The 19,333-nt window shown below is 43.8% G+C and overlaps 1 protein-coding gene across 2 annotated transcripts in view; it reads right to left on the reverse strand.

Moving 5' to 3' along the window:
• The window catches only part of TPH2 (tryptophan hydroxylase 2), a 316,022-nt gene that overhangs the window by 275,490 nt on the left and 21,199 nt on the right, over positions 1–19,333 (reverse strand). Inside the window, exon 3 of one of the 2 annotated variants that reach the window (XM_044277143.1) lies at positions 18,716–18,823. In XM_044277143.1, the coding sequence (XP_044133078.1) occupies positions 18,716–18,823 (108 nt within the window). Of the gene's footprint in view, positions 1–18,715; positions 18,857–19,333 lie in introns of both variants that reach the window. The other variant, XM_044277142.1, reaches the window with a different exon arrangement.

The following is a 19,333-nucleotide window of genomic DNA, read 5'->3' on the forward strand; positions in this document are numbered from 1 at the left end:
AGGCCTAGCACACAGGCAGAGCAGAGAGGTCCCGTAACAGACGATCTGGCTTCATGTCAGCAGAGAATCAGTCTGCATGTCATAGCAGAGAATGAGGCTTCACGTCAGCCACCACTGCAACAGTCCATTGGCATATATTTAGGCCCAGCACCCAGGCAGAGGAGGGAGGTCCCGTAACAGAGAATCTGTCTTCATGTCAGCAGAGAATTAGTCTGCATGTCATAGCAGAGAATGAGGCTTCACGTCAGCCACCACTGCAACAGTCCATTGGCATATATTTAGGCCCAGCACACACACAGGCAGAGGAGAGAGGTCCCGTAACAGAGAATCTGTCTTCATGTCAGCAGAGAATTAGTCTGCATGTCATAGCAGAGAATCAGGCTTCACGTCACCCACCACTGCAACAGTCCATTGGCATATATTTAGGCCCAGCACCCAGGCAGAGGAGGGAGGTCCCGTAACAGAGAATCTGTCTTCATGTCAGCAGAGAATTAGTCTGCATGTCATAGCAGAGAATGAGGCTTCACGTCAGCCACCACTGCAACAGTCCATTGGCATATATTTAGGCCCAGCACACACACAGGCAGAGGAGAGAGGTCCCGTAACAGAGAATCTGTCTTCATGTCAGCAGAGAATTAGTCTGCATGTCATAGCAGAGAATGAGGCTTCACGTCAGCCACCACTGCAACAGTCCATTGGCATATATTTAGGCCCAGCACACACACAGGCAGAGGAGAGAGGTCCCGTAACAGACAATCTGGCTTCATGTCAGCAGAGAATTAGTCTGCATGTCATAGCAGAGAATGAGGCTTCACGTCACCCACCACTGCAACAGTCCATTGGCATATATTTAGGCCCAGCACCCAGGCAGAGGAGGGAGGTCCCGTAACAGAGAATCTGTCTTCATGTCAGCAGAGAATTAGTCTGCATGTCATAGCAGAGAATGAGGCTTCACGTCAGCCACCACTGCAACAGTCCATTGGCATATATTTAGGCCCAGCACACACACAGGCAGAGGAGAGAGGTCCCGTAACAGAGGATCTGGCTTCATGTCAGCAGAGAATCAGTCTGCATGTCATAGCAGAGAATGAGGCTTCACGTCAGCCACCACTGCAACAGTCCATTGGCATATATTTAGGCCTAGCACACAGGCAGAGGAGAGAGGTCCCGTAACAGACAATCTGGCTTCATGTCAGCAGAGAATCAGTCTGCATGTCATAGCAGAGAATGAGGCTTCACGTCAGCCACCACTGCAACAGTCCATTGTCATAAATTTAGGCCCAGCACCCAGGCAGAGGAGGGAGGTCCCGTAACAGACAATCTGGCTTCATGTCAGCAGAGAATTAGTCTGCATGTCATAGCAGAGAATCAGGCTTCATGTCAGCCACCACTGCAACAGTCCATTGGCATATATTTAGGCCTAGCACACAGGCAGAGGAGAGGTTCATTCAACTTTGGGTAGCATCGCAATATAATAGTAAAATGAAAATAAAAATAGGATTGAATGAGGAAGTGCCCTGGAGTCCAATAATATATGGTTATGGGGAGGTAGTTAATGTCTAATCTGGACAAGGGACGGACAGGTCCTGTGGGATCCATGCCTGGTTCATTTTTATGAACGTCAGCTTGTCCACATTGGCTGTAGACAGGCGGCTGCGTTTGTCTGTAATGACGCCCCCTGCCGTGCTGAATACACGTTCAGACAAAACGCTGGCTGCCGGGCAGGCCAGCACCTCCAAGGCATAAAAGGCTAGCTCTGGCCACGTGGACAATTTAGAGACCCAGAAGTTGAATGGGGCCGAACCATCAGTCAGTACGTGGAGGGGTGTGCACACGTACTGTTCCACCATGTTAGTGAAATGTTGCCTCCTGCTAACACGTTGCGTATCAGGTGGTGGTGCAGTTAGCTGTGGCGTGTTGACAAAAGTTTTCCACATCTCTGCCATGCTAACCCTGCCCTCAGAGGAGCTGGCCGTGACACAGCTGCCTTGGCGACCTCTTGCTCCTCCTCTGCCTTGGCCTTGGGCTTCCACTTGTTCCCCTGTGACATTTGGGAATGCTCTCAAGGGCGCGTCTACCAACGTGCGCTTGTACTCGCGCATCTTCCTATCACGCTCCAGTGCAGGAAGTAAGGTGGGCACATTGTCTTTGTAGCGTGGATCCAGCAGGGTGGCAACCCAGTAGTCCGCACAGGTTAAAATGTGGGCAACTCTGCTGTCGTTGCGCAGGCACTGCAGCATGTAGTCGCTCATGTGTGCCAGGCTGCCCAGGGATAAGGACAAGCTGTCCTCTGTGGGAGGCGTATCGTCATCGTCCTGCCTTTCCCCCCAGCCACGCACCAGTGATGGACCCGAGCTGCGTTGGGTGCCACCCCGCTGTGACCATGCTTCATCCTCATCCTCCTCCACCTCCTCCTCATCCTCGTCCTCCTCGTCCTCCAGTAGTGGGCCCTGGCTGGCCACATTTGTACCTGGCCTCTGCTGTTGCCAAAAACCTCCCTCTGAGTCACTTCGAAGAGACTGGCCTGAAAGTGCTAAAAATGACCCCTCTTCCTCCTCCTCCTCCTCCTCCTCCTGGGCCACCTCCTCTTCCATCATCGCCCTAAGTGTTTTCTCAAGGAGACATAGAAGTGGTATTGTAACGCTGATAACGGTGTCATCGCCACTGGCCATGTTGGTGGAGTACTCGAAACAGCGCAACAGGGCACACAGGTCTCGCATGGAGGCCCAGTCATTGGTGGTGAAGTGGTGCTGTTCTGTAGTGCGACTGACCCGTGCGTGCTGCAGCTGAAACTCCACTATGGCCTGCTGCTGCTCGCACAGTCTGTCCAGCATGTGCAAGGTGGAGTTCCACCTGGTGGGCACGTCGCATATGAGGCGGTGAGCGGGAAGGCCGAAGTTACGCTGTAGCGCAGACAGGCGAGCAGCAGCAGGATGTGAACGCCGGAAGCGCGAACAGACGGCCCGCACTTTATGCAGCAGCTCTGACATGTCGGGGTAGTTGTGAATGAACTTCTGCACCACCAAATTCAGCACATGCGCCAAGCAAGGGATGTGCGTCAAATTGGCTAGTCCCAGAGCTGCAACGAGATTTCGCCCATTATCACACACCACCAGGCCGGGCTTGAGGCTCACCGGCAGCAACCACTCGTCGGTCTGTTGTTCTATACCCCGCCACAACTCCTGTGCGGTGTGGGGCCTGTCCCCCAAACATATGAGTTTCAGAATGGCCTGCTGACGTTTACCCCGGGCTGTGCTGAAGTTGGTGGTGAAGGTGTGTGGCTGACTGGATGAGCAGGTGGAAGAAGAGGAGGAGGAAGCCGAGAAGGAGGAGGTGGCAACAGGAGGCAAAGAATGTTGCCCTGCGATCCTTGGCGGCGGAAGGACGTGCGCCAAACAGCTCTCCGCCTGGGGCCCAGCTGCCACTACATTTACCCAGTGTGCAGTTAGGGAGATATAGCGTCCCTGGCCGTGCTTACTGGTCCACGTATCTGTGGTTAGGTGGACCTTGCCACAGATGGCGTTGCGCAGTGCACACTTGATTTTATCGGATACTTGGTTGTGCAGGGAAGGCACGGCTCTCTTGGAGAAGTAGTGCCGGCTGGGAACAACATACTGTGGGACAGCAAGCGACATGAGCTGTTTGAAGCTGTCTGTGTCCACCAGCCTAAATGACAGCATTTCATAGGCCAGTAGTTTAGAAATGCTGGCATTCAGGGCCAGGGATCGAGGGTGGCTAGGTGGGAATTTACGCTTTCTATCAAATGTTTGTGAGATGGAGAGCTGAACGCTGGCGTGTGACATGGTTGAGACGCTTGGTGACGGAGGTGGTGGTGGTGGTGTTGGTGGTACATCCCCTGTTTGCTGGGCGGCAGGTGCCAACGTTCCTCCAGAGGCGGAGGAAGAGGCCGAGGCGGCAGCAGCAGAATAGGCCGAGGCGGCAGCAGCAGAAGAGGTAGCAGGGGGAGCCTGAGTGACTTCCTTGGTTTTAAGGTGTTTACTCCACTGCAGTTCATGCTTTGCATGCAGGTGCCTGGTCATGCAGGTTGTGCTCAGGTTCAGAACGTTAATGCCTCGCTTCAGGCTCTGATGGCACAGCGTGCAAACCACTCGGGTCTTGTCGTCAGCACATTGTTTGAAGAAGTGCCATGCCAGGGAACTCCTTGAAGCTGCCTTTGGGGTGCTCGGTCCCAGATGGCGGCGGTCAGTAGCAGGCGGAGTCTCTTGGCGGCGGGTGTTCTGCTTTTGCCCACTGCTCTCTCTTTTGCTACGCTGTTGGCTCGGTCTCACCACTGCCTCTTCCTCCGAACTGTGAAAGTCAGTGGCACGACCTTCATTCCATGTGGGGTCTAGGACCTCATCGTCCCCTGCATCGTCTTCCACCCAGTCTTGATCCCTGACCTCCTGTTCAGTCTGCACACTGCAGAAAGACGCAGCAGTTGGCACCTGTGTTTCGTCATCATCAGAGACATGCTGAGGTGGTATTCCCATGTCCTCATCATCAGGAAACATAAGTGGTTGTGCGTCAGTGCATTCTATGTCTTTCACCGCTGGGGAAGGGCTAGGTGGATGCCCTTGGGAAACCCTGCCAGCGGAGTCTTCAAACAGCATAAGAGACTGCTGCATAACTTGAGGCTGAGACAGTTTCCCTGGTATGCATGGGGGTGATGTGACAGACTGATGGGGTTGGTTTTCAGGCGCCATCTGTGCGCTTTCTGCAGAAGACTGGGTGGGAGATAATGTGAACGTGCTGGATCCACTGTCGGCCACCCAATTGACTAATGCCTGTACCTGCTCAGGCCTTACCATCCTTAGAACGGCATTGGGCCCCACCATATATCGCTGTAAATTCTGGCGGCTACTGGGACCTGAGGTAGTTGGTACACTAGGACGTGTGGATGTGGCAGAACGGCCACGTCCTCTCCCAGCACCAGAGGGTCCACTAACACCACCACGACCATGTCCACGTCCGCGTCCCTTACTAGATGTTTTTCTCATTGTTATGGTTCACCACAACAACAAATATATTATTTGGCCCAATGTATTGTATTCAAATTCAGCGGGATATAAATTTGAGGCCTAGTATTTAGGCGCAGGGTGACCGGTATGGATTTAGTGACAGAATTAGACTTGGAAATGCACAGAAGCGTGTGTGTGAAGTTATTCTGAATGACCCTATGTGCACCTTCAATATGATCTACCCTTTTAGGGATAGATTTCAAATAGCTCTGATATAGCAGAAACGACTAAATTATGAAATTGCTAAATTGGGAATTGTATTTCAACCCAGAACAAAAAATGTGCTTTGACGGACACTAAATAACTTTCCCAGCCACAACAGGACAGCGGTAACGAGAGATTTAGCGGGATATAAATTTGAGGCCTAGTATTTAGGCGCTGGGTGACCGGTATGGATTTAGTGACAGAATTAGACTTGGAAATGCACAGAAGCGTGTGTGTGAAGTTATTCTGAATGACCCTATGTGCACCTTGAATATTATATACCCTTTTAGGGATAGATTTCAAATAGCTCTGATATAGCAGAAACCACTAAATTATGAAATTGCTAAATTGGGAATTGTATTTCAACCCAGAACAAGAAATGTGCTTGAACGGACACTAAATAACTCGCCCAGCTACAGCACTAAGGACAGATTTAGCGGGATATAAATTTGAGGCCTAGTATTTAGGCGCTGGGTGACAGGTATGGGTTTAGTGCCAGAATTAGACTTGGAAATACACAGTAGCGGGTGTGTGTGAAGTTATTCTGAATGACCCAATGTGCACCTTGAATATTATATACCCTTTTAGGGATAGATTTCAAATAGCTCTGATATAGCAGAAACCACTAAATTATGAAATTGCTAAATTGGGAATTGTATTTCAACCCAGAACAAGAAATGTGCTTGAACGGACACTAAATAACTCGCCCAGCTACAGCACTAAGGACAGATTTAGCGGGATATAAATTTGAGACCTAGTATTTAGGCGCTGGGTGACAGGTATGGGTTTAGTGCCAGAATTAGACTTGGAAATACACAGTAGCGGGTGTGTGTGAAGTTATTCTGAATGACCCAATGTGCACCTTGAATATTATATACCCTTTTAGGGATAGATTTCAAATAGCTCTGATATAGCAGAAACCACTAAATTATGAAATTGTTAAATTGGGAATTGTATTTAAACCCAGAACAAAAAATGTGCTTTGACGGACACTAAATAACTTTCCCAGCCACAACAGGACAGCGTTAACGAGAGATTTAGCAGGATATAAATTTGAGGCCTAGTATTTAGGCGCTGGGTGACAGGTATGGGTTTAGTGACAGAATTAGACTTAGAAATACACAGTAGCGGGTGTGTGTGAAGTTATTCTGAATGACCCAATGTGCACCTTGAATATTATATACCCTTTTAGGGATAGATTTCAAATAGCTCTGATATAGCAGAAACCACTAAATTATGAAATTGCTAAATTGGGAATTGTATTTCAACCCAGAACAAGAAATGTGCTTGAACGGACACTAAATAACTCGCCCAGCTACAGCACTAAGGACAGATTTAGCGGGATATAAATTTGAGGCCTAGTATTTAGGCGCTGGGTGACAGGTATGGGTTTAGTGCCAGAATTAGACTTGGAAATACACAGTAGCGGGTGTGTGTGAAGTTATTCTGAATGACCCAATGTGCACCTTGAATATTATATACCCTTTTAGGGATAGATTTCAAATAGCTCTGATATAGCAGAAACCACTAAATTATGAAATTGCTAAATTGGGAATTGTATTTCAACCCAGAACAAGAAATGTGCTTGAACGGACACTAAATAACTCGCCCAGCTACAGCACTAAGGACAGATTTAGCGGGATATAAATTTGAGACCTAGTATTTAGGCGCTGGGTGACAGGTATGGGTTTAGTGCCAGAATTAGACTTGGAAATACACAGTAGCGGGTGTGTGTGAAGTTATTCTGAATGACCCAATGTGCACCTTGAATATTATATACCCTTTTAGGGATAGATTTCAAATAGCTCTGATATAGCAGAAACCACTAAATTATGAAATTGCTAAATTGGGAATTGTATTTCAACCCAGAACAAGAAATGTGCTTGAACGGACACTAAATAACTCGCCCAGCTACAGCACTAAGGACAGATTTAGCGGGATATAAATTTGAGACCTAGTATTTAGGCGCTGGGTGACAGGTATGGGTTTAGTGCCAGAATTAGACTTGGAAATACACAGTAGCGGGTGTGTGTGAAGTTATTCTGAATGACCCAATGTGCACCTTGAATATTATATACCCTTTTAGGGATAGATTTCAAATAGCTCTGATATAGCAGAAACCACTAAATTATGAAATTGCTAAATTGGGAATTGTATTTCAACCCAGAACAAGAAATGTGCTTGAACGGACACTAAATAACTCGCCCAGCTACAGCACTAAGGACAGATTTAGCGGGATATAAATTTGAGGCCTAGTATTTAGGTGCTGGGTGACAGGTATGGGTTTAGTGCCAGAATTAGACTTGGAAATACACAGTAGCGGGTGTGTGTGAAGTTATTCTGAATGACCCAATGTGCACCTTGAATATTATATACCCTTTTAGGGATAGATTTCAAATAGCTCTGATATAGCAGAAACCACTAAATTATGAAATTGCTAAATTGGGAATTGTATTTCAACCCAGAACAAGAAATGTGCTTGAACGGACACTAAATAACTCGCCCAGCTACAGCACTAAGGACAGATTTAGCGGGATATAAATTTGAGGCCTAGTATTTAGGCGCTGGGTGACAGGTATGGGTTTAGTGCCAGAATTAGACTTGGAAATACACAGTAGCGGGTGTGTGTGAAGTTATTCTGAATGACCCAATGTGCACCTTGAATATTATATACCCTTTTAGGGATAGATTTCAAATAGCTCTGATATAGCAGAAACCACTAAATTATGAAATTGCTAAATTGGGAATTGTATTTCAACCCAGAACAAGAAATGTGCTTGAACGGACACTAAATAACTCGCCCAGCTACAGCACTAAGGACAGATTTAGCGGGATATAAATTTGAGGCCTAGTATTTAGGCGCTGGGTGACAGGTATGGGTTTAGTGCCAGAATTAGACTTGGAAATACACAGTAGCGGGTGTGTGTGAAGTTATTCTGAATGACCCAATGTGCACCTTGAATATTATATACCCTTTTAGGGATAGATTTCAAATAGCTCTGATATAGCAGAAACCACTAAATTATGAAATTGCTAAATTGGGAATTGTATTTCAACCCAGAACAAGAAATGTGCTTGAACGGACACTAAATAACTCGCCCAGCTACAGCACTAAGGACAGATTTAGCGGGATATAAATTTGAGGCCTAGTATTTAGGCGCTGGGTGACAGGTATGGGTTTAGTGCCAGAATTAGACTTGGAAATACACAGTAGCGGGTGTGTGTGAAGTTATTCTGAATGACCCAATGTGCACCTTGAATATTATATACCCTTTTAGGGATAGATTTCAAATAGCTCTGATATAGCAGAAACCACTAAATTATGAAATTGCTAAATTGGGAATTGTATTTCAACCCAGAACAAGAAATGTGCTTGAACGGACACTAAATAACTCGCCCAGCTACAGCACTAAGGACAGATTTAGCGGGATATAAATTTGAGGCCTAGTATTTAGGCGCTGGGTGACAGGTATGGGTTTAGTGCCAGAATTAGACTTGGAAATACACAGTAGCGGGTGTGTGTGAAGTTATTCTGAATGACCCAATGTGCACCTTGAATATTATATACCCTTTTAGGGATAGATTTCAAATAGCTCTGATATAGCAGAAACCACTAAATTATGAAATTGCTAAATTGGGAATTGTATTTCAACCCAGAACAAGAAATGTGCTTGAACGGACACTAAATAACTCGCCCAGCTACAGCACTAAGGACAGATTTAGCGGGATATAAATTTGAGGCCTAGTATTTAGGCGCTGGGTGACAGGTATGGGTTTAGTGCCAGAATTAGACTTGGAAATACACAGTAGCGGGTGTGTGTGAAGTTATTCTGAATGACCCAATGTGCACCTTGAATATTATATACCCTTTTAGGGATAGATTTCAAATAGCTCTGATATAGCAGAAACCACTAAATTATGAAATTGCTAAATTGGGAATTGTATTTCAACCCAGAACAAGAAATGTGCTTGAACGGACACTAAATAACTCGCCCAGCTACAGCACTAGGGACAGATTTAGCTGGATATAAATTTGAGGCCTAGTATTTAGGCGCTGGGTGACCGGTATGGATTTAGTGACAGAATTAGACTGGGATATGGCCAAAAAATAAACAGACTATTGCTGGTTAAATGCACTTGGTGTGACAGCTTCACCCTGATGTAGGCTTTAGCCAAAAAACAACCACACCATTGAGGGTTAAATGCACTTGGTGACAGGCGCAGCTTGCCCCTGATTTAGTATATGGCCAAAAAATGAACAGACTATTGCTGGTTAAATGCACTTGGTGTGACAGCTTCACCCTGATGTAGGCTTTAGCCAAAAAACAACCACACCATTGAGGGTTAAATGCACTTGGTGACAGGCGCAGCTTGCCCCTGATTTTGTATATGGCCAAAAAATGAACAGACTATTGCTGGTTAAATGCACTTGGTGTGACAGCTTCACCCTGATGTAGGCTTTAGCCAAAAAACAACCACACCATTGAGGGTTAAATGCACTTGGTCGCAGCTTGTGCTGGCGCACCACAAGACACAAAATGGCCGCCGATCACCCCAGAAAAATGTGACTGACAAACGGTCTGTGCAGCCTAAAAACAGTGAGCAATTGAGGATCAGCAGCTCAATGATCCACAGCTGCAGATCGATCAGTTAATCAAGTCCTTTGGAGGAGTTAATCTGCCTAATCTCGCCCTACTGTCGCAGCCGCAACCTCTCCCTACGCTAATCAGAGCAGAGTGACGGGCGGCGCTATGTGACTCCAGCTTAAATAGAGGCTGGGTCACATGGTGCTCTGGCCAATCACAGCCATGCCAATAGTAGGCATGGCTGTGATGGCCTCTTGGGGCAAGTAGTATGACGCTTGTTGATTGGCTGCTTTGCAGCCTTTCAAAAAGCGCCAAGAAAGCGTCACAAAAGCGCGAAGAAAGCGACGAACACCGAACCCGAACCCGGACTTTTACGAAAATGTCCGGGTTCGGGTCCGTGTCACGGACACCCCAAAATTCGGTACGAACCCGAACTATACAGTTCGAGTTCGCTCATCCCTAGTGATAAGGTTTATTAGATGACCGGTACAAAGTGAAAGTACGATTCACACAGCTAGACAAATAGTTAACCCTTTATGATAGGACAGATTATTTTTAATAAAGACCAATTGAAAAAATATTTGTAGCCCAAAGTGCATAAAATGCAATTATTACAAAAAATTGACCCTAAAGCTGTACATAGCCTTTAACCCCTTAAGGACCTTGCCATTTTTCACCTTAAGGACCAGGCCATTTTTTGGAAACTTGACATGTGTCAATTTATGTGGTAATAACTTCGGAACGCTTTTACTTATCCACGCTATTCTGAGATCGTTTTCTTATGACACACTGTACTTTATGAAAGTGGAAACTACCCATAAATGACCCCACTGTAGAAACTACACCCCTCAAGTTATTAAAAACAGATTTTACAAACTTTGTTAACCCTTAAGGTGTTCCACAAAAATTAACCCCTTGGATACAGTTGTTTTTTTCGTTTTTGCGTTTTCATTTTTCTTACCTATTTTCCTTGAGCCATAACTTTTTAAGTTTTCCGGTCACATAGCTGTATGAGGGCTTATTTTTTGCGGGACAGGTTGCACTTTCTAATGCCACCATAAATTATGGCATAAAATGTAGTGGTAAGTGGTAAGAAAATTCCAAAGGGAGTGGAATTGGAAAGAAACGCAATTCCTCCACGGTTATACGTGTTTTGTTCTCACAAAACTGACCCATGCCCTTCATTCTCTGCGTCAGTACGATTATAACAATACCAATCATGTATAGGTTCTTTATGTCTAAATAGTGTTTAAATAAATTTAAACTTTGATAATTATTTTTTATTTCCTTATCCATATTCTGACCCCCGTTACTTTTTAAACTTATGTCTACTGAGCTGTTTAGGTGCTCATTTTTTGTGGAACAATCTGTAGTTTTTATTGATACCATTTTGCAGTGTGGATGACTTTTTTATCACATTTTATTAAATTTTTTTGGGTAAGAGAAGCAATAAAAAAATGGCAAATTGGCCATTTTGACCCTTTTTTCCGTTACGCCATTTGCCATATTGGATTTTTTTTTATATTTTAATAGCATGGGCGTTTTCGGTCAAGGTGATACCCATGATGTTTATATTTATTGTTATTTAGGCATTTATTTTTTAATTATACGAAAATGGGGTGATTTAAACTTTTATAATTTTTTTTTTATTTTTTTACTTTTTTTGTGATGATTTTGTAGCTCATATATGAGCCTATAAATTATGTTTTTGAATTTTTCATTTTGGTCTATCAGGGATTTTTAAAGCAACATTTAAAGGGAATCTGTCACCTGCTTTTAGCATTTTAAGCTTTCAACATTGCCATGTCCAATAAAGTACCTTATTTCCTGCAGTGGTCTTCTTACTTCATTTTGTTTTGTCATTTTGATAAAAAAAAACTCATATTCTGATATGCTAATGAGGCTCCAAGGTGTCCAGAGGGGCGTTTTTTTTCCTCTCTGGAGCCCAGTGACGCCCCCCTGCAGTGCCCAGCCCGCCTTAATTTGAAGCCCAAGAACGCCTCCTGATCCTGAAATAACCTCCTACAGCCCTGCCAAACGGTTCCGCCCCCTCGCCACGTCATCTTCTACCCTCAAGAAATGCCCGGTTCTTCTTCCTGTCGGCCGCCAGAAACCTCGTGCAGGCGCAGTACTGCCTGCGGCCTGCGCGATCATCAAGCTCCTGAGGCAACAACGCTCAGATTACGTCATTGGGCTCGGCGCATGCCCAGTGAGACTTTTGATGCTGTTGCCTCAGGAGCTTGATGATCACGCAGGCCCCAGGCGGTACTGCGCCTGCGCGAGGTTTCTGGCGGCCGACCGGAAGAAGAACCGGGCATTTCTTTAAGGTAGAAGATGACGTGGCGAGGGGGCGGAACCATTTGCCGGGGCGTCACTGGGCACCAGAGAGGAAAAAAAAACGCCCCTCTGGACATCTTGGAGCTTCATTAGCATATCAGAAAATGAGCTTTTTTTTTAATCAAAATGACAAAACTAAATAAAGTAAGAAGAGCACTGCAGGAAATAAGGTACTTTATTGGACATGGCAATGTTGAAAGCTTAAAATGCTAAAAGCAGGTGACAGATTCCCTTTAAACTTGATTTTGCTCATTTCTTATCCTGGCCTGCCATCCGGTGTCCAAAATAAGAATTGCAGCATGAACACTTTCAGCCTCATCAGCAAGGCTGAAAGTGTTCAGCGCAAGTACCGATGCCCCAATTTTTGTGCATTTAGATGCCGTGACCTCACTTGGTCACGGCATCTAAAGCATTTAATTACTGCGATCGGCATTATTGCCAGTCACAGTAATTAGCCGCAAATCTCTGCTGTTTGAAACAGCAGAGATCTGCGGGCGATGGCGCCAGCTGCACGTCGATCCAGCGCCATACATGTACAGCGCTGGTATCGAAAGGGTTAAAGGAAAAAAGGAGATGAAATTTTAAAATTTCACTTTTTGGGAAGATTTTACATTTTAATTCATTTTTTTCCTATAACACATCAAGGGTTAACAGCCAAATAAAACTCAAATATTTATTACCCCGATTCTGCAGTTCATAGAAACTCCCCACATGTGGTCATAAACTGCGGATTTCACTGGGATAATTTTAAGTTGCCATATGACTTTAAAAAAAAAACTGATGCACCCCTAGAGTAGAAACTCCAAAAAAGTGACCCCATTTTGGAAATTATAGGATAAAGTGACACTTTTATTGGTACTATTTTGAGGTATATATGACTTTTTAATGCTCTATATTACGCTTTTTGTAAGGCAAGGCAAATTTTTTGTTTTTGACAGTGTTCACTTGACAGGTTAGATCATGTGCTATTTTTATAGAGCAGGTTGTTATGGACACGACAATACCAAATATGTCTTTTGTTTTTCTTTTGTTTCACTTTTACATAAAAAAGCATTTTTAAAATAAATCATGTTTTTGTGTCTCCTTGTTCTGAAAGCCATATTTTTATTTTCCGAGCGATTATCTCATGTAGGCACTCAGTTTTTGCAGCATGAGGAGACGGTTTGATTGGTACTATTTTGGAGTACATACTACTTTTTGATCATTTTAAACAATAAAAGCATTTTTGAAAGAAAAAATATATGTTTTAGTGTCCTTATATTCTGAAAGCCATATCTTTTTTATTTCTTTGGCGATTGTCTTAGTTATGGTCTCATTTTTTGCAGGATGAGATGATAGCTTGATTGGTATTATTTTTGGGTACATATGACGTTTTGATCACTTGGTATTACACTTTTGTGATGAAAGGTGACAAAAAAATTGCTTTTATCAGCACAGTTTTTATTTTTTATGGTGTTGACCATACAAGGTGGATCATGTAATATTTTTATATTGCAGGTTGTTACGCAGTGATACTTAATACCGTATTTTTCGCCCTATAAGACGCACCTAGGTTTATGAGGAGGAAAATAAGAAAAAAAATATTTTTAACCAAAAGGTGTGCTTTTGGTGGGCTTTGAACTAATGGTAGCCTGGGAATGACACTGTTATGGGGGTCTGCGGATGGCACTGTTATGGGGGGTCTGTGGATGGCACTGTTATGGGGGTCTGTGGATGGCACTGTTATGGGGGTCTGTGGATGGCACTGTTATGGGGGTCTGTGGATGGCACTGTTATGGGGGTCTGTGGATGGCACTGTTATGGGGGTCTGTGGCTGGCACTGTTATGGGGGTCTGTGGCTGGCACTGTTATGGGGGCGTCTGTGTATGGCACTGTTATGGGGGCATCTGTGTATGGCATGACACTGCTATGGGGGGGGGGGGATCGGGGTGACAGATAAATAGCATCTTATGCTATTTGACATCCACAGATCCCCCCCATAACAGTTTCAGCCACTGTGAATGATCCCCAATACAGGGGGTGGGGGCTGGCATCTACACTAGTTTTTAAATGGCAGCGTATATTACTTCTCCCTCTCCCCCTGCAGACTCTGGGGGTTCTTCTCCACCTCTGAGGCTCTGTTCACACCTGAATTTTGACCTCTGATTGTAACAGAAGTCACAACACTGTGCTATAACTATTGCAGGATGAACATCTGCAGCACCCCATGGACACCACTTACGGTACTTATAATGTGAACTGTCAGGTTCCACAGAGGTGTTTGTCATTTCAACAGCAACAATAGCACTGGAGACTATTTAAAAAGTTGCTTAATTTAGCAAACGGCAATAAAAATAAAAAAAATTCTAAGGTATTGATTGCTTCAAACTGAAGCTATCACCATGAAAATGCCATCTGATCTGCAAGCAGCATGTTATAGATAGGGTGGCCACTGGCTTCACCCCAAAAAAACGGACTTCACTGGCCACTCCCCCAAACTGATAAGCCATGTCTGCAGCTCTAATGACTGACTGGGGGTGGGAGAAGCCAGTTCCTGCAGCTCACGCTCAGACAGCGCAATGCTGCTGTCTGAGTGTGAGCTACTGAAAGGGTGGACATCCCAGGCCCTGCGCCAAACGGAGGACAGGGAGACAGAAAACCAGACTGTCCAGCCTAAAACTTGACGTCTGGCCACCCTAGTTATAGAGCAGGAGGAGATGAGTAGACTTGTAATTCATTCATTTAGGTCTCTGCTCTTTCTGAGCTCAGTATAATAATAGCAAAGACAGGTGCACTCTGCAGACTTACTAAGCCCTCAAACTGATGATAAAATTGAGAGATTAGCCAACATGTCCTACTAGGAGGACATGTCTGAGCCCGAGCACCGCGCCAAGATTTCTCAAGTAGCTGAGCTCAGTATATTCTTTGTATAAGTGTGTGTATAGAGATAGTTGCCAATCACTGGTAAGGACTACCCATTTGTCTACTGAGCTCAGAAATAAATACAAAGCTATACTGAATCTTTTCCTATAAAACTGTACAATCTGCTCAGCTCCTCCTTCTCTATAACCTGTTGCCATGGTGACAGGTTCCCTTTAACCCCTTAGCTACCAGTGCCATACATGTACTGAGCTGGAGCAATGGGCAAACATGGCAGAGACCCAAGGCTAATGACCGCGACTGGCAATAATGCTGATCGCAGTCATTAAAGCCTTTAGTTGCTATGAACAAGTGTTATCATGGCATCTAAAGGGTGAAAACCCCACGAAGCTCATGCTTCCAAGCTTCTTACCGGCCAATGAGGATGCTGGTAATTTTTTTGAATCCTTGAATCCTCATATGGATATGTGAACAGAAAAATAAAAAACTTATGGTTCATGGAAGATAAGGGAAGAAAAATGAAAATGCAAAAACTAAAAAACCTCCGATAGCCTAAGGGTTAACTAAAAGAGCATGGCATAGGTTGTTTGATTTTTAATTGCAAAAGTACAATTATGGGAGTTTTCCTGCTGCAGCAATCTGACCCTTAGAAGAAGGTGAAAAAATTAGCACAAATAAAATATATTTTTTTCATCTTTTTTCTTAAAGTGTGGAACAAGACAAAACCAAAGTAGCTACTTTTTCTATTATTAATCCTTTACTCACGGTCATATTCAACAAATCTGAACTTCCTGACCACCCACTTGTCAAATCCAATGAAATCTATTCCTACAGTACACTTACATACAGCATCACCTTTTACACAGGTACAGTACAGTCGTGGCCAAAAGTTTTGAGAATTACATAAATATTGGAAATTGGAAAAGTTGCTGCTTAAGTTTTTATAATAGCAATTTGCATATACTCCAGAATGTTATGAAGAGTGATCAGATGAATTGCATAGTCCTTCTTTGCCATGAAAATTAACTTAATCCCCAAAAAACCTATCCACTGCATTTCATTGCCGTCATTAAAGGACCTGCTGAGATAATTTCATTATGTCAGGCTGATTGGGTTAAAATGGCAGACTTGACCTGTTAAAAGGAGGGTGATGCTTGAAATCATTGTTCTTCCATTGTTAACCATGGTTACCTGCAAAGAAACGCGTGCAGCCATCATTGCATTGCATAAAAATGGCTTCACAGGCATGGATATTGTGGCAACTAAGATTGCACCTCAATCAACAATTTATAGGAACATTAAGAACTTCAAGGAAAGAGGTTCAATTCTTGTTAAGAAGGCTTCAGGGCATCCAAGAAAGTCCAGCAAGCGCCAGGATCGTCTCCTAAAGAGGATTCAGCTGTGGGATCGGAGTGCCACCAGTACAGTGCTTGCTCAGGAATGGCAGCAGGCAGGTGTGAGCGCATCTGCACGCACAGTGAGGCGAAGACTTTTGGAAGATGGCCTGGTGTCAAGAAGGGCAGCAAAGAAGCCACTTCTCTCCAAAAAAAACATCAGGGACAGATTGATCTTCTGCAGAAAAAATGGTGAATGGACTGCTGAGGACTGGGGCAAAGTCATATTCTCCGATGAAGCCTCTTTCTGATTGTTTGGGGCATCAGGAAAAAGGCTTGTCCAGAGAAGAAAAGGTGAGCGCTACCATCAGTCCTGTGTCATGCCAACAGTAAAGCATCCTGAGACCATTCATGTGTGGGGTTGCTTCTCATCCAAGGGAGTGGGCTCACTCACAAATTTGCCCAAAAACACAGCCATGAATAAAGAATGGTACCAAAACACCCTCCAACAGCAACTTCTTCCAACAATCCAACAACAGTTTGGTGAAGAACAATGCATTTTCCAGCACGATGAGCACCGTGCCATAAGGCAAAAGGGATAACTAAGTGGCTCGGGGACCAAAACATTGAAATTTTGGGTCCATGGCCTGGAAACTCCCCAGATCTTAATCCCATTGAGAACTTGTGGTCAATCCTCAAGAGGCGGGTGGACAAACAAAAACCCACTAATTCTGACAAACTCCAAGAAGTGATTATGAAAGAATGGGTTGCTATCAGTCTGGAATTGGCCCAGAAGTTGATTGAGAGCATGCCCAGTCGAATTGCAGAGGTCCTGAAAAAGAAGGGCCAACACTGCAAATACTGACTCTTGGCATAAATGTCATGTAATTGTCGATAAAAGCCTTTGAAACTTATGAAGTGCCTGTAATTATATTTCACTACATCACAGAAACAACTGAAACAGAGATCTAAAAGCAGTTTAGCAGCAAACTTTGTGAAACTAATATTTGTGTCATTCTCAAAACTTTTGGCCACGACTGTACATACTAGATGGCATAATGGAAGAGGACCTCATTTCATCGCATACTCAAGTATTTCTAATCTAGCAGTCACTGGTATCCCCTTGCTTATAAAGAGAGTTAAAATTATGTGATAAAAAAAATATATATATACATTTTTCTACAGCTAACACTTAATCTGCTAGGGAAGACATTAAATATATGTTCAAGATGTTCAGAAAATTCTGCACTGGCTTTAATTAATGAACCCAAATGATAGTTACAACCATAAAGTCCACGTTAAGATGTAATTGGGCTTCGTGAATCATACCTAGGTGATTTATTTAATTAGACAGGTACAAATGTAGCTCATCTAACATTTGGGACAATATTCATCTGTACACCTGCTCTACTGGAAAAGTGCTTGGCTATAAATCTTCTAAATGACAAGCCTCGGGCAACAGGACTACTGGAACTTATTAGAACAGCAGACTATATCCTAAACACATTAGAACTTTTTTTTGTTGTAATTTTGTACTGTTGAATTCAGATATGGCTTATTAAACAATATTTCATATAGAAAAAAGGCTGTAAATATACACCTGTACTGGCAGTGGCATTCATAGAGAAGTAAGGGCCCCATAGCAAGGATCAAACCAGGCCCCCCACACAGGACAGAAGGGTTTCTACCTAAACCCTTTTCAATGACCCTTGGGCCATTTTTTCACTGCCTCACTTGCTAAAAGATGTTCATTAAGAGGGTGGAGTCCTGACCAAGTTTTTGCATCCAGTAGAAGGGGAGATAATCCCAACTGGGCCCCCTCTTGCCCTGGCCCTGGGCTCCATAGCAGTCGCATGGTCTACCACTATGGTAGTTACACCACTGTGTACTGGCAATTTTACGGGGACTGGAGCTCTCTGTATGGAGGCGGAGCTACTGTACAGCCCCTCCCCTCTGTGAGTAACAGCTATAGCATCCAACCAGAGCTGGGGGCAGGGGGTCTGCAAAGTAGCTCAATTTAGAGAGCATATCACAGTGAAGTCCGACCCTGGACACTTGCTGGAGCAAAATCTGGCAGAACAAAACTTCATATTCCCACTAATCCTAATGAGAAAATGTCCACAAAAAGTATGTCAATTTGTCAAATAAGTATTTAGCAGTTCTTTATTGCAGGCGGATTCCCCCCGAAACCAGACAACCCCTTTAACGAGTAGAATATAAAGCTAAAATAATACTAAGAAATAATATTTCTTTGTGGGCCATGTAGTAAGTAGGATAACTCAGCTATCATTTCCCTCTGGTAATAAGTGCTTATTGTGAGCAATTTGCTGAACATGATTTTGTTTCTTTCTTTAAAAAGCAAGAAAAGAAAACATACCTTGAAGACTTTCAAAGTTTGTAATAAACCTCCAACTTCATTTTTCAAAGTGAGGACAACTGCTGTTTTTTCTATTTCAGCAGCTGGCTCGGATTTGCTACATTTGTTCTCATCAATTTTCACAGCATTCAATTTGTTACGCTGAAAAATACAATAATAATAATGACAACAATAATAATAATAATAATAATAATAATAATAATTTGATTGAACAATGACAAGCACATATTAAATAACAAGTAGACAGATCCATTCACATAGTCACAATGCCCCAGGGTTTACATTGGTTTGTGGTGACCTCTCAGTCAATAGCATATTATGTTCATCAGATCGATGTAAAGCAATATTAAGGCTATATGCACACAACCGTATGTGTTTTGCGATCCGCAAATTGCGGATCCACCCAAAAAAAAGATGACATCCGTATGCCATCCGTTTTTTTTTTTGCAGAGCTATTGTAACAATAGTTAGTCCAGCAAGAGTACCCTGTTTATTCATTAAGTAACTAAATTTAATAGGTAATTTCAGAATTTACATATACACAGACAAAACAGTTCTATGCAAATGATCCATGTAGAAGCCAGAATATGAATACCTAAGATACAGGTATACACAGGC

This window comes from Bufo gargarizans, chromosome 2 (assembly GCF_014858855.1).
Source record: "Bufo gargarizans isolate SCDJY-AF-19 chromosome 2, ASM1485885v1, whole genome shotgun sequence".
In the NCBI taxonomy this organism is placed as follows: domain Eukaryota; kingdom Metazoa; phylum Chordata; class Amphibia; order Anura; family Bufonidae; genus Bufo; species Bufo gargarizans.